The following is a 24,138-nucleotide window of genomic DNA, read 5'->3' as shown; positions in this document are numbered from 1 at the left end:
GCAGGGTTGATGTGTCCACACCAAGTTTGCATCAAATGCCAGATGCTCTTGCTTCTAAAGCCTTTTCCAGCCCATTTCCTTTCCTAGAGTGGCCAAGATTTTGGCCGTGTAACTGCAATGACTTGGAAAGGTTTCACCTTTGGCTAGAACTGTGATAATTATCAATGGATAATCTGTTATGATTTTCATCATTTTTGGGTTCAAGCTGGCATTTGCTGGCATTTTGGATTGAGTCAGATTTTTGACTTCCAGAATAGGATATAAATGAGTCTCAGCTGGGAAATTGCACTCAGTGATACTTAGGATGGTGCTCTGAGTTTAGTTTACTGGTGATTTTTTTCTCTAGGCATTTTATTTGTATAGAAAATGTATTTTTATTTTACTACCAGACATCTTCCTTTTTTTTGAATTATGCATGGAAAGCTTTGTTTTAAATGTGGATTTTTCTGTTTGTCTTTTCAGGCTACCATTAACCAATTAAGAGCTGAACTTGCCAAAGGACCGCAGGAAGTAGCTGTGTATGTTCAGGAGCTGCAAAAGCTTCAAAGTTCAGTCAAAGAGCTAGAACAGAAGAATCAGGTGAGAATGTTATTATTTCCTATGCTTATCAGCTCACATTAAAATGGAACCACTTGACACAATGCCTTTGGAAACACTGAAGACTATCTTCTTGCAGAAGTTGAGAATTCATTTGCCATTTTGTTTAACAATTGGATTACTATAATGTGCAAGCAAACACCATATTTTAATGATCATCATACCCTACAACTGAAATTCTTTAGGTTGCTATGATTGCAAATTTTTAATAGCTGTAGTTCATGCTTACCTATCATTAAGCAGAATTGCCATCTCACACATTAAAAGTAGTATCCCTGGAAATAATACATTTGCCTAAAAATAATAATTTGAAAGATATTCTCAGTTCTCTTTGTTGATTTTCCAGTTTCTTAGCTTTTAGATTATACTTTCATCATCTTTTTCAGGCCATTTACTGGCATAATGAATGGTAGAAAATGGAAATTAATTCCAGAAATTTCTCAACTTACATTCTTTGAGAGCTCTTTGAGTTTGCTGCATTTTGTTACCAGAGCTCTTTGAGTTTGCTGCATTTTGTATTTGTGTTTAGAAGTCATGTATTGTGGGGGTATAAATGGAACTCAAGGGGGACAGGAAGCAAGGACAAAGATGTGTACTGCTTATATTGCATGTAACACTGGATATGAACTGGATATAACATACATGCATTTACTAGGAACCTTGTCAGCCTTGGAAAAAGGAAAGGGCAGGGACAAAACAGAGTGTATTTAATGTAATCTAATATTAAAACATTTGCAAAAAATATAAGAAGGTGAAATTAAAATTTGGTAAATGAAACTACCTTTAGAAGGATGACTCTGTTTGGCTCACTAAATCAAGTGTGGAACTGAAAAAGTAAGAGTTGTCATGCTGTAATTTTCCATAGACCAACCAAATGAATCAAGCTTTTGGCAGAAGTGTTGCTATACAATATAGAGCCCTTTCCTGAATCTGTTGGTATTTCATTAACAATGAGGAGTGAAACAGATTGATGCATAAGATAACCACACACTAAGAGAGAGTCCTCTGCTATGTCAGGTTAATGCCAAACACCACTTGAGGAATTAGAAGAGGAGAAGTGGCAGTGAGCTGCTTTTCCTCTTGCAGTTTTAGTGACTTAAAGCAGTTTGCAGCCATCTCTTAATGCAGCTTTTTGTAAGGTGGTATCCATAAGAATTATGTGCTAGCTATGGAATTTTGGCCCTGGAGGAGTTGGACCTAGAATTGGAAAAGGTAAGACTAGCTTACAGTAGGAGAAATTGCTTCCACTTTGAACAATGTGTCATCCTTGAAAAATCTATCAGGGAGGAGTCATTAATTCATGATAGAGCACATGATATGGAGAATATATAGAATATAATACATATGAACATTGTTTTATAATCCAGTTGCAGTGTGAGAAGATATTTCTGTGCATTGATATGAAGTTTTTCAAGCTCATGTACAACCTCAAGCAAGAAAGCTGTTTCTTACATTTTCAGGAGCTATACTGAGAAAAACAGAGGTATATATAAGTATATATATCAGTATATAGGATCAGTTTTCTGAGACAGCTCTCTGTCATTTTTAAAGCACAATAATTATTGGGCTTGGCTTGCCTTGCAGAGGCCAGTAAGGGCCTGTAGCCCAGAAGACAGCTAGCTTGGAAAATTTTTCAACTTTTCCCCAAGCAATTGCAGTTGTAATTAAGTTGGTTTGAACATTCAGGGAAAACAAATTAGTTTTCAGGAAAAAGAAATAGAGTTTGTGTTGTGTTCTCAGTAAGAGGAAGTGAATTTATGTGAGAATATGAAAAACAGTATTTCCAGTTGAAACTGTGTGCTGTATGGGCTTTAGAACCAATGTGTGTAATACAGGTTAATATTTTCTTTAATACTGTTTTTGAACAAGCTCTTCACTGTTCAGCATCAACACTTAGAAAGAAATTTGAATAATATGTTGAACAGCTGCAAACAGAATTGTACTTGAATTGCTGTGTAACTCTCTTCACAGAGTCTAACTGAGAAGCTGCTGAAGAAAGAACAGGACTACACCCAGCTGGAAGAAAAACACAATGAATTATCTGTGAGTAAGAAGAACGTGCAGGCAAGTTTTCACCAGAAGGACCTGGACTGCCAACAGCTTCAGGGAAAGCTGTCTGCTTCTGAAGCCTCGATACAGAGATTACAGACAGAGCTAGGTGAGAAGGCAGAAGCAAGCCAGAAGCTTAAAGAGGAGTTATCTGAAGTAGAAACAAAGTACCAGCATCTCAAGGCAGAATGTAAACAGCTCCAGCAGCAGAGGGAGGAAAAAGAGCAGCATGGCCTGCAACTCCAAAGTGAGCTCAGTCAGGTAAGTTTCCTTACGCCTCCTAGACCATCCCATGATGGTCTAGGAATGGTTCCTTAAAACCATCTGATAAGTTAAAAAAACTGCATATTTAAATGTAAATGCATATTTCTTACGAACATGCACTTACATTTCCTTATTTGAAGGAGAGTAATTAACCAGCACTTGTATTTTGCTACTCTGTAGGAAGTCTGAGAAAAGCAAGTCTCGGTTTTACATTAGAACTGAACAGTGCTTGATTTAAGTCTGAGTAGTGAATGTAGTAGGGAATACCTAGTGTGAAAAGCCAGGGTAATGTGAAATCTTGATATTGCTTCCTTAGTGTTTCTCCCCAAACAATTTCTCTTTATGTTGCTGATAGCTGGGAAAGTATCCAGAGCATACATCCCCCCCCACCAGAACCTATTATTCTGCTGAGTCAAATGACTTAGAGAAGTAGGACGTTCATATAACATTGAGCATTTTGAAACTTGAGGTTGGTTGAATTCAGTTTATCTTTTTTTGGAGAGTCATGTGCTAGACTGGAGAAATATGTGTGTATCAGTAATCATGTCGAGACTTGAGATGTAAAAAATTATATCTTTATTTGTTAGTATGACATACTTCACTTTAATCTCGCTAAAGCTTATTTATGTTACAGTGAGTGTTTCTTAGTTCTCAACCCTTTGTAAAATCTGAAACATGTCAAGTTGCAAGCTCCCTATGTATAGTTTATCTCAGTAGAACTGTGACTTGGCTGAACCACATTTATGTGCGTATTACATCCCCAGAATGTCCTTCCTTCTCTCATCAGTCTTCTGTTAGGATGAGAGGAGATAATTATATTAGTTTTCTACATTTGGGGAAACTGCCTGCGCAACAGAATCATAGCCAAGAGGTTGAGCTGAAATCTGTCTTCAGCCTCAGAGGACATTTTCAAGATGGATTTTTGGGGTGGGAAAATTAAGGAGGAGGATGGTGAGTAAAGCATTGCTGAATGAATTCCTATGATAGGAAATGGAGGCATGACACATTCTCTGGTGATACCATTGGGAGGGAAGACAACCTAACAAACCACTGAACTTCAGGATGTGTTTTAGAATTGTATGGTAAAAGAATAGTGCAGGAAAAAAACCCCTTTGTACCTGGTATAAAATAAAAGAAAAGCTAAGCATAAACATGTTCTCTTTTTTCTTCCTGCAAAGTAGAGTTGATTTACTATTGTAATGAAAAGAATAAATTCCTCATATTTATTCACTTGGTACTTCACTGGAGTTACCTTTTTATGCATGTAGTCTATTAGCTTACATTTAGCATTATGAATTCTGTTTATGGAGGTATATGTAGAGTTGTTTAGTCAAATCACATTTTTTAAGAATCCTTGTCATCTTCTCAAAATTCATTTGAATGAGTGCATATCTGCCTAAGTTTGTACATGTTAGAATTTGGGTGATGTGGAAGAAGTGATCTTAATGGAAGAAACTTCAGTTATAATGTTGGTTCCAGCCCAGCAGTAGGAGGAGGGTGTGGATGAGAGAGTATGGACTCCTTCAGTTTTGAAGAAGTGTTAATTGCTACTAAATTTTGTTGAGAAAATTTGAATCTACTTGATTGTATCTTTAAAAGTCTAGATATTTTCTCATGTTTTTTTTGTATTCTGTAGCATAGGTTAATCCTTGATTTTATGGTCCCTTTTACTTAAATGTCATCTTAAAGTTCTTCAAAAATACTTAACCATGTCTGTAATAAAAGTAATTAGTGTCAAATATTGTTACTGATTTCCCTCTTTCCAAACATTTTCTCCCAATATCAGCATAGCAATGAATAGTTAACTGTTATCTTGTGGCACCCTTTCTTCAATAGATTTTTTTTCCTAAGTTCTTGTTTGTATTTTTAGTGAGGGAGAAATATTTATAATTTGGTGATCCTGCAAGAAAAGACAAATGTTCTTAGTTACTGTAAGAGAGATATGGTCTCTTTCCTCATCCTATCCTCCCTCTTCTCCTATCTCTTTTTTAACTGTACAGTCACTGTTAGCAGTCAGCATCTTGGCCACATGCCAAACAGCTTTTCACTCATGATTTTTGTGGTTGTGTGGAGGTAATTTAGTTTGATTTTTTAAGAAGGTAAGTCATAGATACATTTATTTCTCTGTCTCCAAACCCTTTAAACTTTTGCAATTTTTGATAACTTGAGCTAAATTTTGACACATGGCCCAAAGGACTTCAGTGTTAAATTCTTTGGGAAACAGGCAGCAGGAGAGAGGCTTAACACCTGGGTGGAAAGTGTAATGGTATCACAATTACTGTTCCTTTATCTGCTCTGCTGGGCAGCCAGTTGGTCAAACAGTGATTGCTTGCAGTGAACAGTAAAATTGGGCTGCCTTTTGCATAGATATTAGTAGGGATTTAAGGGAAGCATGAAGGTTTAGGGGTGTTGAAGGGAGGACCTGGAGTTAAAAGGTGAATGGTTCAAGGGCCTTGGACATAGATGCATAGGAGGAGCAAGCTTCATTCATAGCTTTCCCACAACCTATGGAAAGTTCTTGCTGTGCTGCAAGGTCTGATCCTTTCTCTGGTTTTGCACTGAGTTAACAGGTCATTGTGTCCTTGAACATGTTCATGTAGAAGTAGGCAGGAGGCAACCCAGGATCTATAGCAGCAGTTTCATGTAGAGTAAGCTGATTTTATGAAAGAAAAGAGCTTTTTAGAACAGTGAATTGTAAAAGGTCATCCTTGCACTTTGAAGATGGTGCAGTACTGCTTTTGATGACTGATAAAGTCATGAAGCAGGTTTGTGTCCAGCTGGAAGAGCACATCCACCTACTTACTCTTTGCTGCTGGAAAGTGCTGGACTGTAAGTCACCAAAGTTGCTGTGTACCCTACACTGACTATTCATGTATCTCTTCTCTGCAGAGAAGGAATGCCATTGATGTAGCCAGCTCAAGCTAAAAATTACACTCTTAATATTCTAGCAGAACAGTGTATTGTGGGAGGCAGTGGAGCAGGTAAAGGCAGGGTGCTTCAGCCACTGGATCTGCAGGAGTCAGCTGGTGAACTGGATAAGCCGAGATGGCTCAAAGCATCATTATTTTACACAACAGTCCTTATGCTTTTGAAGGACCACCCTCTTTCTGTTAAATCTCTGTGACTTGTTTTGAAGGGCTCCTGTAGATAAATGAGGATGTTGCTGGGTCCTTCCAACCCACTTTTTAAAATATTTCTTCTTGCCTGTGCCATTGATGCTGGTTTTTAACATGATTTTTAACATGATTTGTGTTTCTGAGGTGTATGAGGTACATACATGACTTCAGGAGGTCATGGACTTGTTTTGGTCTGGGTTATGAAAACTTCACATAAACATTGCACGAAATGAGCCTGTATCACTGCTGGCTAAGGAATGACTGAAAAAGTGGGTGACTCTTTTTTGCAGTTGCACAGTAAGCTCCTAGAAACAGAGCGGCAGTTAGGGGAAGCGCACGGGCGGCTCAAGGAACAGAGGCAGCTGTCCAGTGAGAAACTGATGGACAGAGAGCAGCAGGTGGCTGACCTACAGCTAAAACTTTCTCGTGCTGAAGAGCAGGTAGGGGTTTTTATGCAGATTCTATAGTTTGTTCTGGTGATATGTCTGTACACACACTTGTGGTGATACTGCAGTTTATAAAGTTTGTGTTCATGGGAATTTCTTTTGACTAATACTGTCAAGGACTTACAGTAAAATGATCAAAATCTGCTTAGACTCTGCTTGTCTTTACAGATGTATGTGTGTTTGTGGTGCTTAACAAATGAACAAAAGTGCACTTTGCACTTAGGAGCTTTGTCTAAGGGTCTTGTCAAAAAATAACTTAGGTGAACAAAGGCCCATATAGCTAGTTTGGTATGTAGATATTTTTTGAAGATAAAGTCCTACTTGAAGAAAAAGTAAGCAAGTCATTGATAGTTAATAATCAGTGTGGGCTGGATGGGCAGAAAACACTTGTTTTATTAAATTTTTTTTGTTTTAATGAATATCTTGTATATGTTGCTGATTTTCTGCTGGCTGTAGGGGGATTGGCCAAATATCTGAGTGGTATGTTGTCAAAGCTTTAAACTTTTCTGTAGCTAATTTGCAAAGCCTTGACTAGTATAGAAGTGGAGAGACTGCTAAACTGAAGTTGCTACTAAAATAATGACTGACAGTTGCTACTGAAATTGCCAAAAAAGTAATAATAATGTTGTTTTACAGGTATCTTTATTATCAGTCATGTTACATCTTAACAACTATTGCAAAAAACATACTAAAAATTTCTTATGTTTTAGATTATTTGAGAGCTAAATTACATGCATCTGATAATTCTTTTATAGTTCTTGCTTGTGATATAGAATCTCACCAATTAATTGTAATGAATGCTTTGATTAGATATTGATCTAGTGTTACAGATTTTTGTTTTTATACAAGTTTTTAAAAATCCATGTTTACACTAAAATAGTTTATAGTTAGAGTGAACATTGAGTACAGTTGGCATACTGAGCTTTTTTTCCACTTATTAGTCTGGTTTGTTTGGTATTTGGTTTTGGGGGTTTTTTTCAGCTAAAGGAAAAAGCAGCAAATTCCACAGAATTGCAACATCAGTTAGAAAAGGCAAAGCAGCAGCACCAGGAGCAGCAGACCCTTCAGCAAAATACAACAGCAAAACTACGAGAAGCCCAGGTAATGTAGTTATGTATCCTCATGTGAAAGTGGGTTCCAGGGTTTCATTATGCTAAATACTTCTTCTTTCTAATAGTGACTTGCAGGAATTATGTTAGTTTCAAGAAATTAACTTCTAAATCTGGAATAGAATGTATGGAAAGTGTTTGATAAATGTATCCAATATTTTATGCATTAGGCCCTATTTTTAAGGTCCTTATAATTAAACGCTATTATCTTCTTGTTTAGAATGATCTGGAGCAAGTACTACGACAAATTGGAGATAAGGACCAAAAAATTCAAAATCTTGAGGCTTTGCTTCAAAAAAGTAAGGACAACATCTCTCTGCTAGAAAAGGAAAGAGAGGACTTATATGCAAAAATTCAAGCTGGTGAAGGAGAAACTGCAGTTCTTAACCAGCTACAAGAGAAAAACCATGCATTACAAATACAGGTAAGAATGTCAAGATCCGATTCTTTTAATTCATCCTCATTTTGGAATCTTGTTTCCTTTTTTTCCTACCTCCTCGATATGACAATAATCTTTTCTATACTAGTCCATTACTTTAAACTTGCTTTAAAGATCTTACTGTAAATTTCACATGACTTGTGTTTTAGTGACTTGCATGCTATCAGCATAGGAAAGGAATTCCTAGATATTTCATTTGTACATATGCTAGTAATATGTACTTACAAATAGTCATACACATAACTTTATATATTTATTTTCATATGTGTATGCTTTTAAAAAACTATAAATATACTTATAACTATATGTAAATCAAAATAATATGTACATTTTTTTTACTCATTTTAAGAAGAGGTTTGATTCTGGCTTTGAACACCAAAATTCATTTTAGCCTGCATCTGTTGTCTCCTTAGTATTTTGTTTCTGTTACAGTAAGGCCAAATTGACAATTCTCTTTTGCTTCAATTTTCAGCTGGTAGCCTATTTAAACTCTGGTGTTGTGAACAATATAGCTTTACTGTAGTGGTTCAGGAAAAGAAATGTGATAACATTGAGTCTCCAGAGCCACAATAAGACACACTAAAATTAAGTTTTTACTTCCCTGAACATGCTGTTCCGGCCTTCTCATGTTGTTTTCTTTTCCACTGCAGGTAACTCAGCTGACAGAAAAGCTGAAAAATCAATCAGAAAGTCATAAACAAGCCCAAGAGAATTTGCATGAACAAGTGCAGGAACAAAAGGCACACCTAAGAGCTGCTCAAGATCGTGTGCTTTCCCTAGAAACAAACATCACTGAACTAACCAGTCAGTTAAATGAAAGTAAAGAGAAAGTGTCACAACTTGATGTGCAGGTAATGGATCTCTGTATTTTATGGTGATGAAAAATTCTGGTTGTGATTTCCCATTTGGGAAAAGGTGAATTTTTCTACAAGGAAATACATGCACTAACACATGAATACTGCTGATTTTACTATTAAACTTAGTGATGGCTATCAAAAAATTAGAATGAGCTGTGGTAAAACAGACGTTTTAGTGAAGTACAATTTATCTTTCAGGTAAAAGCAAAGACAGAATTGCTACTTTCAGCAGAAGCATCAAAAGCTGCTCAGAGAGCGGATCTACAGAACCATCTGGACACTGCCCAGAATGCCCTGCAAGATAAACAACAGGTATTAAGCGACACATAAATTTTCTATGTTACCTAAATACTACTTAAAAACCTAAAATAGTCTATTTACAAACTCAATGAACATATGAATAAGCATAGGGAAATGATAATTTAGGATATTTTAGCTGTGTGGTATGCATTCAATTCCTTTTGCTGCTCCAGAGCAGATATATTTCACGGTGCAAGGAATTTACTTGGGAGTCCACTCCTTGCTCTGGGGTTATTCTTCAGAATCTAAGCTTTCCTTAGGCATTCTGGAGGTATTATTCAATTCCTGTGCGTATGCTATGAAGAAAAGATTGTAGAACGCACTTACTGGAAGCAAAAACTCCTAACTCTTACTACTGACTCAGATAAATTTCCTATCAGCTGCTGGTATTCAGAAATAATTCTCTGTGGGCCAGCTGACATAAAAAATCATCAGGCTGGTGATAAAATTACATGTTTTTAAATGTGTTTTAATCCTAGGGAAGCATTTTACCATCTGTTTAATCAAATATTTGCATAGTTAAAATCAGTGCTGCTGTGGTCTTCATGTCTCTTGCAGAATTTATTTTTTTGTGTTGGACAAAATGTTTTGAAATCATCCCTGGTATGTGGGGAACTGAGCATTTCCATATTATTGGCTTTCCTCCTTGATGGTTGATTTCATGACAAAGAAAGATATCAAACATTTTATCCCAGTTTTGTAATGTCATTCTCTAGTTACTGGTGTACTAACTTGAGGATCTAGCACCTTTATTATCTACAGTTCCTTTTCATTTACAACTTCAAACACCTTTGTTAACATTTAGCCCAGAGCCTGTAAGGTTTGAGAGAATATTGAGGCTTTAAAATAATTTTTTCAGTGAAACAGAGGGAATTTGTGCATGTGTATGTGTTTCTCCTTTCAGTATCCTGTTCCTCAGAATAAAAAATAAACATTATTTTCCTTTTTAATTTGAACACATTAGATCATTTAAAGCATATATGACATTAATAATTTTTGAAGTTACTTTAAAAGTAAGAACCTTTGTATTTTGTTTTACCCAGGAGTTAAATAAGGTCAGTGCTCAGTTGGATCAGGTTACAGCTAAGCTGAATGACAAGCAGGAATACTGTACTCAGCTGGAAGCCAATCTTAAAGAGTACAAAGAAAAATGCCTTTCTTTAGAACAGAAAACTGAAGAACTAGAGGCACAGCTCAAGGTTTGTAGTGAACACAGTATTTGGACCTACAGAAACTGATCTCTGCTGTTAGGCAGCATGTGGTAAAAACTGTGCTCAAATTAGGGGGGAAGGATTATATCAATATCACTATTGTGGGTTTTCTTTCTCACTAATGTTTCCTGATTCACCATTTAATCCTGTTCTCTTCTTCCATGCTAGTATGTCACATTAAGAAGATAGGCCTATGACACTGCCACTATTGTGTCATTTTCCTGTGTGTGTGCTTCTACCAACCTTTCTGCTACCTGGAAATTTTTATGTTAAGGAACGTGAATATATCCCAAAATGAGAGTTTTCAAGTTGAGCTTACACACTTTACAAGTAGTAGCAGGGAATATGCATTACATTGGCTAGTCTTGCTTACCACTGCCTGTCTGGTTTAATTTATTTCTGCAGCCTTTCAGTAGGCTTTTTAGCAAGATTTATTTATCACTGTTTCATCTCTTAACTTGATCTGGAGTTTTGCATCCACTTCTGAAATCAGTTTTTATTTTAAAGTCCACATAATTCTGGCAGAAGGTTTGCAGAACTTCTTGGTGTTTTGATATACTAGTATTTTCAGTTAAGGATATGGATTAGTCCTGATGCTTGAGAGCTTTAAAATTTAGGACAGAGCTTTGACCTTTGTTCACTATTTTAAAAAAATCTTGGTAGTCAAAATTCATAACACACAAAAGCATACGATTCAGGGATCATGGGAGCCATGCAGAACTGGTTTTGCAGTGTTGTCTGTCTCTTCTGAGGGAGGTTGGTAGTCTTTTTGCTCAAGACTGAGTTGGGTGTTTTTCCTAGCTTTTGTGATCTATAGAAGAGAATGAAGATTGTTTTCCCTGTATGAAATTTAAAATCCAATGCTATTAAAAATTAAAGCTGTCATGCATTTAATTGTCAGCATAATTATTTTGTTCTTGCATCTCTTCTTTTGGACACTGGGTTTTTTTTCTTGCCTACTTTGGTTTGTCTTTTTAGTTTTCATTCTTTTGGTGAAGTTTCGCAAGTAGCCAATGGACACAAATGCTTGGGAGAAATACAGAGCCTGCTTGTGTATGATTTTATTGGGTTCCTGGTAGCTGAAATGTGAAACTGAGCAGGGTTGTTGATGCTGTCAACAGGAATGCAATTCTGTGTAAAATCTTGGCATCATCACCATTCTTTGAGATTATTCCAGTTGAATATGTGGCATTAAAAAAAAATAGAAAACAAAAAGCCCTCAGGAAATTTTATGGAGAAACTTGGCCCCTTTGTTTTGTGGCCTCTGTGTGAAAGCAGAAGTGCCTGTAAAACAGTCAGTATGTTGGAGAGTCTAAACAGTGCCCATTTGCTGAAGGCTCCTGTGTTCTTTATATTCCATGTGAGTGAAAAAGTAGCTTTGGAAAAAAACAGAAGAAAAACCTCTTCCAGGCAAGCACAGAATTTCTTCACCACTTTAGTGTGTGTCTTTGCTTCTGCTGTAAAGGTTTTTGTCTATTACTTTACAATAAAATGCCTGGTTGGCCTTTTATTTAGAGATGCTTTTAGAATGTTTTACCACAATAGTTCAGTTCTGGAGGAGCAGGTGATTAGCAGGAACTAAATAATGAAAGATAAATTGCAAAGTAATGAAACAGATGATATGTGAGAGTTGTCACTGCTTTCTACAGTTAATGCACTCACAGACTAGATGACTTTGCTTTCTATTGCTATTTTTATTTTGTTGGTTGTGTTCTGATGGCTCTATCTTTTTATTTTTCTCTCTCAGAAACTTGAAGGTGACATTCTTGATACTAGAGCAAGCAAAGACCAAGCTCTTCAGGAGTTACAGCAACAGCAACAACAGAACAAAGAATTAGATCTCCGGACAGCAGAACTGAGTAAACAACTCGAAGCAGCAAGAGAAGCGTATGCATTTCCTGTGTTATAGTACTTTTCAAAGTCAGACATAAAACTGGGGCAGTTTGGACTAGAGTTGAAGTTTTCTGCTTCTCTCCTGTGATTTCATAAAGTCATAAATAAGTGCTGTGTCCCCTCTGCTACAAGAACTGTGTTGTATCCCACCTGTTGTCTTTCACTCCATCTGCCATGTTGTCTCACAGGAGTCACTGACTGCTGTGATTCACTACACTTCATCATTTTATTCACTGTGCTTGTTGTCAGCTAAATGGCTGAACAGTTTGATGTAGTGAGGTCCATCTTTAAATATCTATAGCTCTGTAACCTTTTTCAAATACAAATTTGTGATTTATGCATAAGCAGCAAAGGGGTAGTTTCTGTTCATTATAGTTGAGGAATAAGGAACCATCTCAAAACTAGTTTCTGAAATTGCTATTTTGTCTTAACTGGAGAGATGTAATGGCCATGGATGAAAGTAGAGACATTTAAGGATACAAAAGAACCCATGAAAAAGAACTTTAAAAAAGTATGTTTTATCCTTTTGTATTTGCAGGATGTCTAATGCTCAACTGGATTTGCAGAAGAAATCTGAGGCCCTTGACCAAGCAAACCAAGAAATTAAAAAGCAGGAGGCAGAAAAGGCCAGTCTCAAACAAAACCTTGAGAAATCAAATCAAGATACAAGTAAACAGCTCCAGGAACTTGATTGTAAAATGCAAGCAGCCACATCAGAGCTGCAGCAAGTGAAGTTAGAGAAGGACACTCTATTAAAGGACCTTACAGATGCCAAAGATAAGCTCTCAAAAAGCTCTGAATCCTTCAAAAAAAGAAAGGAGGAATTAGAAAAAGAAATTAAGAAAGGAAAAGCAGCTATGGCAGAAATGGTTAGTAGATTCTTTAGTTAGGCATTAAGTTTGGTGTATATACATTCTGATAAAATGACTTTGCTTTCTGTTTGAAAGCAGTGTACATATGATGAAAATGCATGAATACTTAGTACTGTAAGGAAAACCAAATTGTGATTTTTAGTAGTTCATACATTTTACATTTTTACCTAGATATTTACAGTAGTAAGCATCAGTCATATCACATAACAGAATCCTTTCTTCTTGCTGCACGCCTTTAACATAATGAAGAAACTAAATGGAGATGACAAGTGGTGAAACAGTTTGATGGCAAATGTCCCCCTTTTAAAAAATGCATCAACTGTATTATAGCAGCACCAAGTTTTAGAACCTTTGCTAAAATGCTGTTGTATTGAAGAAGTTATTTTTCTGAGGCCATTTTAATTCCCTTTCTGAAGTCTTTGTATATAGAACTTCCTGTGTGTTTGTCTGGACATGCTGGAAAGCTGCATACTGCAGGCAGAGAGAGTAACATCATCTGTCATTTGGCGAATGCCTAGCTTAAGGTATTATTGCAGTACTAGGACTATTTGGATTTCAGAAAGGTTTTAAAAGTGACAGTGTAACAAGTACCTGACCACCAGAGCAACCTATTATGATAAAGAAAGTAAACTGTTACTAGGGTTAAGATACACCTTTTTCTTACCTCTTCTGCCTTGGTGGTATGAATGGGCACTATATGAATACAGTTGTTCTGACAGCCTTGTCTCAGACATGGCAAGGAATGTCTTTCTGATATTCTTCTCATCTTACATGTCATCATTTTCCAGAACCCATTCAGAGCTGCTTTTATTCTGATCAAAAAAAAATTCTGCTCCTAGTTAAAAAGAACATTTTTCTCTTATTCATTCACCTTTTGAAGGAAAGCTCTTCTGTTTTCTTTTCTTAGTTATTGCTGTTTAAAGATTTGTTTCTTCTAAAAACTTGAAGGATTTTCTCCCCAGTTTAGACTTCAAGGCAGTAGTCCAGATTCTGCTTCTAGTTCTGGAGTCTTTTGGAGGCTCTCCACTGACTTAAATATGTAGTATTTGGACTTAATATATGGTTGCATATGCATGGAGGTCTGCAAATTTACTTGCTTGTGAGTTTTAGAACATGAGGGAATTTTAGATCCTGAGTGAGACCAATGAGCCCACTATTTCATCAAGAAAGAGAAGGGGTGCCAACCACAGCTTCAAACAGGGAGGCTACCCCTAATCAGAGAAACTCTGGCACCTGGCTGCGTTTATTAGTACAGGGGGTCTAATGATTGGCTTAGATTTGCCACTTAAAGTTTTGAGAGGTTTTGAGCTGAAAGTGCCTGCAGTTGAGAAGGTAAGATATTTCATTGAAAATGAAAGCGGTATTTTTCAGGATGTGGAACTCCTGCAAAAATGCTCCATACACAGTTGTAGAAGCTAACAGGAATATTTCCTTGTCTTATGTTTTTTAGGAAAAAACCTGCCAAGAATTAAAACACCAACTTCAGATACAAACAGAGTCTGTAGCTAAAGAGAGGAATGAATTGAAAAACTCACTGGAGAAAAAAGAGGGGGTAAGTTGTCCACTTAGTTTCAAAAATCTAAAAACCAGTAATAATAAATGTTTAAAAGATTGATTTTCAGTCTCACCTGCTGGGACTGATAAGAGATAAAGATGTTTCAATTCTCAAATTGTAAACTATCTTTGGCACTGAAATAAGGTGATACTAAAACTTTCCTAGAGGGTAATGTGAAGCTTTAAAATATAGGTTTTAGTTGTAGTTTTCAGTGCTCCACATTCTGTGGCAGGAGATTTTAGCCCTTCAGGTTTTTTCATTAGTGAAATGGTTATGTGGTATTACTGTGTTACTGCGTCCTCATTTTTTTTTTTTTTATTCCTTACAATAAAAATTGTTATTTTGTGTCCTTAGATCTATTTTATTCTCAGAGTTATTCAGTATGTTCTCAGTGTAGTTGGCAGGACATTTTCAGATATCCTTCAAGGACTGAATTGCTTTTTCAAACTTGTGTAAGTCGCTTGTGACTACATAAGGACCAAATGTACTTCTTTTTCAAAGATGAGCATTCAGACCATGCAGTGCAGCTGGCAGCCTGAAGGACACATCTGCTTTCATGGATGTCTTTACCTAAGGCATCTTCTGTTCCCTAAAGGAATCAGAAAAGATTGGATCAGTGGACATAGTTTGATAGACTGTGATGGACACTTACTGTCTGAAAGAGGTTTGGGGGTGTGCAGGTGTGATGGTAATTGCTCTGTGACTATTGCTGCTACTTCCCTGGCTCCCCGCTCGTTCAGCTGAAGTGCTGTGGTGCTCAGTGGAAAGTGCAGAAGGATGAGCTTGGTGTATGCTGCAGTTGGCAGCAGGAGAGCCCAAACCACTGCTGGTGTGAGAAGACTTGCCTGATCTTAATTTAGAATGGATAAAAAAGACTGCTGTTGATCTCTGGGTTGTAAATTTGGAATAACAGATTATTTTAATGTGTTATGGCAGTTCTTAAAATCTGCTTGCCAGTGTTCAACCACATAGCTATGAAACAGCAGTGGCACTGTGGGATGGTCTGGTTCTGTGAACAGCATGTACAAAAAGTGATTTAAATTTAAATTATATACAGTTACTTAATATTTTTGACTATAGATTTCTAAGCAGTTGTCAATAGACCTTGATTCAGCAAGAGCACAAGTACTAGAAATCCAGGGTCTTCTGAAGGAAAAAGAAAAAAGTGAGCAACATCTCCAGGGAAAGCTGAGAGAGTTAAAGGAATCTTTTGAGCAGAAGAAAAAACATAGTGAAACACTGCAAGCTGAATTAAAAACTGCCCTTTTAGAAAAGGTAAGACTGTCCTTTATTACTCTTACAAGAAAATGAATGTAAATTCCTCTGATAAATATTGAAGCTTTTATGTCAATAAGTTAGTGATACAAACTCTGTTTGCCGTAGTCTTGTTGGAAATGGTAAGGTCAGGATGTGGAAGTGAGGTCTTCAGATGCTGTTGGAGATAAAAACAACAGCATCAACAGCAATAATGAAAAGAACCAGTGCTGAAATATCAATTCCATAGGAATTGAATTTTAGTCAAGGGATAAAATAACCTAGATTGAATGTGGGTTTTTGCATCAGGAGCAAGGCAAGAGCTGCCATTTTCTTATAAAGCAGTAGAATTTCATGAAGAGTATTTTTAGACAAACTCTGCAGTGTTTTAAAATGTCCATGGCAGTTTTAAACCGAGTCTTCTCATATTATACCAAAATTATCTGAGTGACAGTATAAAACTCATAAACCATAATGGGAAGAGTTCAAATGTCTTACAACATTAGAGAATGTTGTGCTGTGTGCCATGCACTGTTAAATGTGGCTCCAGCTTTGGCTGCCCAATGCTCCATGTTCATATTTGTGCTTTAGACAGCCTGTGGAAATGCTGTCTTGGTGTTGTGGTTTAACCCAGCCATCAACTCAGCACCACAGAGCTGCTGGTGCTTGGGAAGACAAACACCATCACTCCAAACTCCCTCCTCCCTTCTTCTACCAGCTTCATAAGCTGGGCATGATGTCCTATGGTATGGAATTTCCCTTTGGTCAGCGGGATTAGCTGTCCTGGCTGTGCCCTCTGCAAACTCTTGTGCACCTCCAGATTTCTTGCTCATAGGGTGGTGTGAGAAGCAGCAAAGGCCTTGGCTCCTGTGTGGGTGCTGCTAAGCAGTAGCTGAAACATCCCTGTGACAACAACACCTGTTCCCACCACAAATCCGAAACATAGCCTCCATACTAACTACTATGAAGAAAATTCTACCTCAGCCAAAACCAGCACACTTGGAAACATTATTCCAATTTTTATTGTTTAGCCTTACTGTGTTTCACTATGTCTTTTATGGTGAATTAAACTTTGTTGTTAAATTAGGTATAAAATGTTACTGTAAAATCACAAATATCAAGTTACTGAACTGTTATTCCATAAGAAGAACAAAATTTTCTTCTTGCAGTAGAAATACATTTTATTGAAATGCTTAAGCTAATGTTACTGTCTGTAACTTTACCTAAAACTTTCTATGCTTATGTTTCAGGCAGAACTGGAGAATAAACTACAACAGCAGTCCATTTTGTCAGCACAGGAGCTTAAAGCAGAGAAAGGCAAGCTAGCAGATTTACAGAAGGCCCATGATAAACATAAAGAAACCATGGAGAAGCTGCAGCTGGATCTTTATGGCAAAGAGTCTGAGTTGCTGGCAACCAGGCAAGACCTTAAGGTACTTGCAGTCATTTTAATGTCATATGTGACTTAGCAGGTGTTAATATCCATTTTGAAGACCAAGAAACAGTGCAAGAACTGTGTAAGTGAAAAAAAAATCTTCTGCTCTATATAGAATTTAGTGCTGTTTAATCCCTTCCCCTGAGACAAAAGAAATTCTGAAACTAATTTTAAGGCAAACAGATTTGCCAGTTTACCTGAAATACCCTTGCATTTCTGCAGCAGCAAAGTGAAAGGTGATTTGGTTCATATTCATTAGAGTGATTTTTTTTATGTTGCTTTTTCTTGTTATATACTTTCAACTAATTGAAAGTATATAACTACTTGTTATGTAGCTTTCAACTAATTTAAATGGCATAGCTAATTAGGGCAAGGTCTGCCAGCATGTGAGTAACTGCTGTCTTCCAGATGATTTAACTAGAATATTCCTGGCTGATGGTAGATGTTAGGAGATGTCAAACTTATAGAAACAGTAGGCTTATGGACCTACCTGGAATACAAGTGCCAGAATTTAGTCCTTGAAGTTTTTGCTATTCCTAAACTGAAGTTACCTGGTTTTGTATTAGTGTGCAGTGCCTTGAAAGAGGTATTGCTGAGAGTTGAGCCAGTCAGCAAAGGTGTTTTTTCGCCCTTTTTTCTGGTCTTTTGCTTTATGTCAGTACTACACCAATGCTTCAGTTAGTCACAAGGACATCCTGTGCCCCAGAGACTGAATGCCAGGTTCAGGTTATTTTAAGAAACAGAGAAATACCTCCTTTACATATAGGCCACTGCAGTTTTATTAGACTTACTCCTCTGTAGTGATAAATTACCTGCCATATTTCCCTGCAGCTTATTGAAGCTTCACATTCAGTGCACCATGGTTGAATTGCTACGTTAAATTGTGGAGCTCTTCTGCATGATTAACAAGCAGTGGTGGTTTAAGCATATTCTTTCTTTCAGTTTGTTACTATTGCACATATACATCTGTGAGTTTATTTCCAGCAATGCATTTAAATCACCTTTTGGTAATGGAATGACCTGTAGAAGCATTGGATGTGTTCAGTAACACAGTGGGGGGTTTGGTGTAGTTTTCATTGAAGTATCACTTGTTGCAAAATAGCTGTGAAGAAGTATTGTTATTAAAGCAGTTTGATGACCTCTAGTTCTGGCAAGTATAAAATAAGACAGTTAGTGTCTCACATGTATTTAGGCCCAATGGGGATGGTAGCAAAGAGAGGGAGAGCTCTATGCTAAAAGGTAAAATAAGGTGATGGCAATGGGGAAAGAGGATTTTTAAGGTGAGCAATCAGGTAACTTGATTTATAATGTAAGTTTCTATGGAGCCTAGAGAGCCTGAAGAAGATTTGGGTTCTGAAGTACTGAAGTGGTGTACCAATTTGGAGGCTGTTTGCTTGATTTTAAAATTTTGTAAAAAAACATATTATTTAGGATTAGTGATTATGCCACCTTTTCTTTTTTCTTTTTCTTTTTTTCTTCTTTTTTTTTTTTTTTTCCTAGAAGGGGTAAGAGGTGGGGAACTGAACTTTAATCATGGCTGTGCTACCTCAGTACAACATTAAACTAAAGAAGCAGTGATAACTTGTCAGGACCCAGGACATCCCTCTGGCTGTCCTGAGCAGCCAAGACCCCTGCCAGGGATCTCAGAGACCCTGGCACAGAGCCCAAAATGCCTGTGGTTTTGATTATGACCCATGGAGCAAATTACCAACCTTAGATGAAGATCTGTAAGCCATGACAAATTAAGTAGAATGATAGTGAATTTATCACAAGGTGAAAAAGTAGATTTTGGGGTTTCTAGAATGGGAATTCAGGGGGGCAAGATGGAGGAATCTGGGCTTGTCCAGCCTTTCTCCTTCTTCTTCTTCTTCTTGGCCTCCATCTTCTGCTGTGATGGTGGCACTTCTAGATTGGTTTAGAGTAGAAGCTCGCTGTCTAACATAGGTGATAGGTATTGGAAAGTAATTGTAGACATTGTATACGTAGTTTTTAGTATAAAGACATAACACTGCCCTGGGGGCAGGAAGAGTGCCTCTGACTGTCTTGATGAGTGGACCTCGGCAGGACAGGAGAAAGAATTTTATAGATAAGATACAATAAACAACGTTGAGACTGAGAAATGAAGAGCTCTGACTCCTTCTTCAAGTGCCGGGCTGGGAAAAGAGACTTTGGAACTCTTCTCGGGGTCACTCTGACAAGCTAGAGATCCCGACAATAACTTGTCTTAGAAGACCACAAAAGAAAAAAGCACCTTCAGACAGCCTCAGAGTGAAAATGTTAATCCTGAGAGATGAATATCAAAATGCCACTGAAGAACTTTATAGTAGAATTTCACAGCCTATTCAAAATCAGTTGTCTGCATGATGTTTTACCTTGGGCAAGTTACTTATTAAAAGTAGCTCATTTGACCCAGAGCTGTGTGTTTTGTGTGAAGGTTGGAAGCAAAGCTGATGGGCAGACTGAGCTTTAGATTGCCCTTAATCTTTTTAGTCGGCAGTGGTAGAAGTTTCTAAAACTTGGATGTCTTTCAGTGCAGGATTTTTAGCAGAGTTCTGACCTCCCCGCAGAGCTGTGTTGAGTCAGCACTGTCAGGAGCCCAGCATTGTCCAGAAGAGGCATGGCCAGACCGTGTCGTGACCTCCTAGCGATGCTGGATTTAAATGGAAAGCCGAGCCACGCTCACGTGGTGTGGCACCATGCTGCTGGCGGGGCCGAGCTTCCCGGCGTGGCCATGGGTGGTGAGAGGCTCTGGGTGCTGGGCTGGGCACGGAGCACCATCTGCCGGCATCTGTTGGGAAAGGCGCTGCTGGCACCGACGGCTCGGCTCCGGCTGCGGGGCGGAGTGAGCCCGGCAAAGGGATGAGCGCTCCGGGCAGGTTCGCAGCTGCACACCGGGTCCTGCAGCACAGCACCGAGCCATGGAGCTGTGGCCAGGTGCAGCTCGGAGTCCTGCAGAGGACAGGGACAAGTGTTAGCATAAAAAAAAAAAAAATCAACAAAAAACAAAACAAAACAAAACCACCAAACACCCCAACAAAAACAAAGACAAAAAAAAAAAAAAAACCAGGAGTGGGAATATAGTTATAATTTTATGATACTATTTGCTGCAAATTTACTTTGGATTAAAAATGTCTCTAACAGTAACTTTGACACATGCTTTCGTCTTTGGGACTGGAAAAATAAATAAGATTTGAGTGTTTGTTAAAGCCATAGTTTTTGATAAAAAAGGATATATATAATTGAAAAAGAATGCCACTAAATAATTTTTGTACACACACACACCCATATTTATATAAGTATCAGGGTGTGTGTATTCACACTTTTTTTGTGTGTGTGTGAAAAAGGCATTTTTTATATAGAAGAGTTAATAAAAATGTACAAACTGTTATTTTTGCCTTGATTTTGACTTAGTGCGAGAATATTTTCTGTGAATCTGATCTCCTGAGCTCTGCCAAATATTCTTGAGTTTTGGCATTTGTGTTTTTTGTAGTCAGTCCTGGTTTCTTCTGTGTTTTCAAAAGAATGTTTCTTTGTCTCCAATGTTGGCATTGCTGTCAGCATATATTCAGTGAATGTTCTGGAACAAAATTCATACTTGCCAGACCTTGGTTGTGTAAGTCAGGAGCCTAAGTTGCATACAGTCAGTCTAACTCTTTTTCTTAAGGAATGAAGAGAGATCAGGTTAGCATCTAATTTAATGAATAATTTAATGTTGATCCTTGTGGACTGTGATCAGGGAGCACACAGACTCAAATGCTTGTTTGTGCACTTCATGTAGATAGAATGAATCGAATCTACCTCTCTGCTAGGACCATTTGTGGGGCTGGCACTATGATTTGCACTGGCACAGCCCAAGCTGTAGTAAATCAAACTGTAATTTTAAAATATTTGTATTTATTTAAAGTGTGTAGCAGTCAGTCTAGCACTTCTCTTTATTTACACAAATAAGTACTGATTGACCCCTTTTGTTCAGTACCTGTTCCTTGTCTCAGCCTCAGTGTAGACATGAGATGATCTGTGCAGTGCAGACACTTTGAGGCGTGGGTTGAGAGAGAAGTCACTGTACACTTCATCAAATTTAATCATCTGGTGTTAGCAAATTTGATGTAGCCACATTTTTTCTACTAGAAACAGAATTGAATGAAAGTTGTGGCCTTACTATGTTTCTTTCTAAAATTTCAGAGACTGTTGAAGATGTTATATGATGATGCTAGAAGTCCTATCCTCCCTCAGTGTTAGGAAAATAATGGTATTCCACTGCACACAGAGTGAGATAATTTTGCTTTCTGAAATACCAACCCTGAAACCTTGAAACTGCAGAAGCATCTCGTACTTTTTTTACAAAAAATTCTGAGTCAACACCTTTCAAAGTATTAAGTAGTAAACTCTAATATCTCAGAAAGCAAGTGAAGTAATTTGCCTGAAAATTGATTTTAAAGCTGGTGTGAGCTTTTTAAGAGTCATGGGGATTCTTGAAAATGCTGTTGAATCAGCAGTGTTCCATCACTGCTGTTTCAAATTAAATCTGACTCTACAAGCAAAATACTTAAGATATTACAAAGGAGGGTCATGAGGCATCAGAAATGAATTAGCTTTTAAATCAATATGGGACTGACTAAAGCATATGCATAATTGAATTAAGTGAAAATTCTGCTTATAGTTCCTCTTAAAACCACTAACGTTCAACAAGAGGTTTGATTAATATTTAAGCAAGAACTTCAAAAAGAATTGAGTTTGTCTTGAAAGAATTTAAATCCTTACTGTTGCACTGAAGGCAATAAAGTTATTAGTAATAATAAATCTCGGCTCATTTTCTGTATCATAGCATCAAAAGTTTACATAAAATACCAATATTTTGGAGAAGTGGAGGATGAGTTTGTTTAGTTGTTTTTTTGCTTGTTGGTTTCAAGTGGAACAAGCTAAGCTAGAAAGTTTAAAAAACCTTTAGAATAATAACTGAAAAAGACCTCCCAAAGTTAGACTTTGTTGTGGGCAAACAGAATGAGCTTGGCTTTGGGTGCAAGTTTCTTGGTATTTTGTATATATCAGAGAGATCAAAGTTCTTTTTCTAGTTAATGGTGAGAATTAGAAGCAAATAAGGTATAATCTCTGGATTTTGAATGAAAGTTTAAACTTATTGTTTACAATGCTTATGCAGCAGAAACTGTGAAACATTTTATCCTGATATTAGCATTTTTATCTTATACACTTTACTTCAGAATTTTAAAAAATTTTACAGTTGACCTAGTACTAACTTTATTGAGTCATTGGTGGAAAATAGCATTGAATAATTTTTGAAATCTTCAAAGTATAGCTTCACTGCTTCTTAAGTAACAGCTGTCTAGAGTTATAGAACAGTTGATTTGCCTAGATAGTAAAATTAATTTATGTGAGCAAATTCAAGTGTATTCTCTTTTTGGCAGTCACCTTTTGTTCTTTGCCCTTCTGCATGTTATCACCTTTTGTCTGTGCAAGGATGCAGGCTGGAATACGTGCAGTAAGTTTTTGTTCCTGGAAATTAAGCTGGCATAGTTTCTTTTTACTTTGGGTAACCTTGTAAACTGGAAGTTTCTGTAATTATGCTCTGTCGACATTTGAAGCTAAATGTTGCACAGCAGGTAGCAGTTTTTCTACTTGAAAATGTTTAAGTGGCTGTTTAGTATCTGTAACTTTTATACTAATGGATAACTTGCAGAACTCTCTTTGTAATTAGTCCACAGAAGAAAAACTTGCTCTAGCTCAAGAAGAATTAGTTTCCAGCAGGAATCGAATTGCTAGCAGTAATCAACAGATTCAGGAGCTGAAGAAAGCTAAGTCTACTCTGGAGCAGGATGCATCAAAGAAAGAACAGCAGCTGGGTGAGAAGACCAAAATGCTACAAGATCTTCAGAATGACAGGGTAAATGCCTCTGCCTTTTGAAATCTCCACACAGGAGATTTCACATCCACCCCATGCAGGCACCCTTTATTATTTTCTAATTTGAGAGCATAACGTTGTAGTGCATAACAATAACAGTTTTACTGAACCTCTGGTGAAAAGAGACAGTTGTACTGAATTTGGTTCAGAATATGCTTTCATTTTTCTAGACAGGTTTGTGTCTAGACAGGTGGGAAAACATTATTAGTTATAAATCTAAAACTGGAATCATGCTGCTAATTGCATTACAAACTATGGATAGATATATGGCAGCTGTTTCTCCATGGTTACAAAGTCACCAAATAGTTTTTGGGCCCTGGACGTTTTTTGCTTGGTTGGGGTTTTTATTTTGTGAATTTGGAAGAGGTAACTTTTCTAGCACTTCTATTTCTCTTCAAGATTTTGAAAGAAAAAGATTTGGCTAATGAAAAATGTAAAACAGCAGAGCTCCAGGAAATAAGGAACAGACTTGAAAAAGAAAGTGCCAAGCTGGGTGAAGAGCTTAAAGCCTGCAAGCAAGAATTTGAGAAGGTACATTGAGACAAACTAAGTCTTCTTCATATGTTTGGTTATGTGATGAGAAATATGTGTCTACTCAGTAGATGTTTTCTGGAATGGCTTTGCCAAGATGGTTACTGTAAATATTGGTAGTACAGGTAAGGGAACCAAAGCCCAGATTTTATTGAGCTCCCTCAGCAATGATGTCTTGGTTGGGGATGATTCTTGAGCCCCAGGGTCTAGTGAGCCAGGTGGGCTGCATAACTTGTCTTAGCTTCAGGATGGGTTGTATGTCCTGGCTTTTCTTCATTCCACTGTAAATTCAC

General features: G+C 37.3%; 1 protein-coding gene across 2 annotated transcripts in view; it reads left to right on the top strand.

Moving 5' to 3' along the window:
• The window catches only part of EEA1 (early endosome antigen 1), a 235,835-nt gene that overhangs the window by 31,164 nt on the left and 180,533 nt on the right, over positions 1-24,138 (top strand). For both annotated transcript variants that reach the window (XM_054514799.1, XM_036400262.2), the window contains exons 10-24: positions 463-579; positions 2,569-2,907; positions 6,317-6,466; positions 7,454-7,573; positions 7,802-8,005; positions 8,671-8,871; positions 9,076-9,189; positions 10,221-10,376; positions 12,136-12,275; positions 12,820-13,150; positions 14,604-14,705; positions 15,789-15,983; positions 17,213-17,395; positions 23,111-23,296; positions 23,714-23,845. In XM_054514799.1, the coding sequence (XP_054370774.1) occupies positions 463-579; positions 2,569-2,907; positions 6,317-6,466; positions 7,454-7,573; positions 7,802-8,005; positions 8,671-8,871; positions 9,076-9,189; positions 10,221-10,376; positions 12,136-12,275; positions 12,820-13,150; positions 14,604-14,705; positions 15,789-15,983; positions 17,213-17,395; positions 23,111-23,296; positions 23,714-23,845 (2,670 nt within the window). The remainder of the gene's footprint in view (positions 1-462; positions 580-2,568; positions 2,908-6,316; positions 6,467-7,453; positions 7,574-7,801; positions 8,006-8,670; positions 8,872-9,075; positions 9,190-10,220; positions 10,377-12,135; positions 12,276-12,819; positions 13,151-14,603; positions 14,706-15,788; positions 15,984-17,212; positions 17,396-23,110; positions 23,297-23,713; positions 23,846-24,138) is intronic.

Source organism: Molothrus ater, chromosome 5 (genome assembly GCF_012460135.2).
Source record: "Molothrus ater isolate BHLD 08-10-18 breed brown headed cowbird chromosome 5, BPBGC_Mater_1.1, whole genome shotgun sequence".
Taxonomy (NCBI): domain Eukaryota; kingdom Metazoa; phylum Chordata; class Aves; order Passeriformes; family Icteridae; genus Molothrus; species Molothrus ater.
Note: the sequence above shows the minus strand (reverse complement) of the source record. Positions and strands in the feature narration are given on the sequence as shown.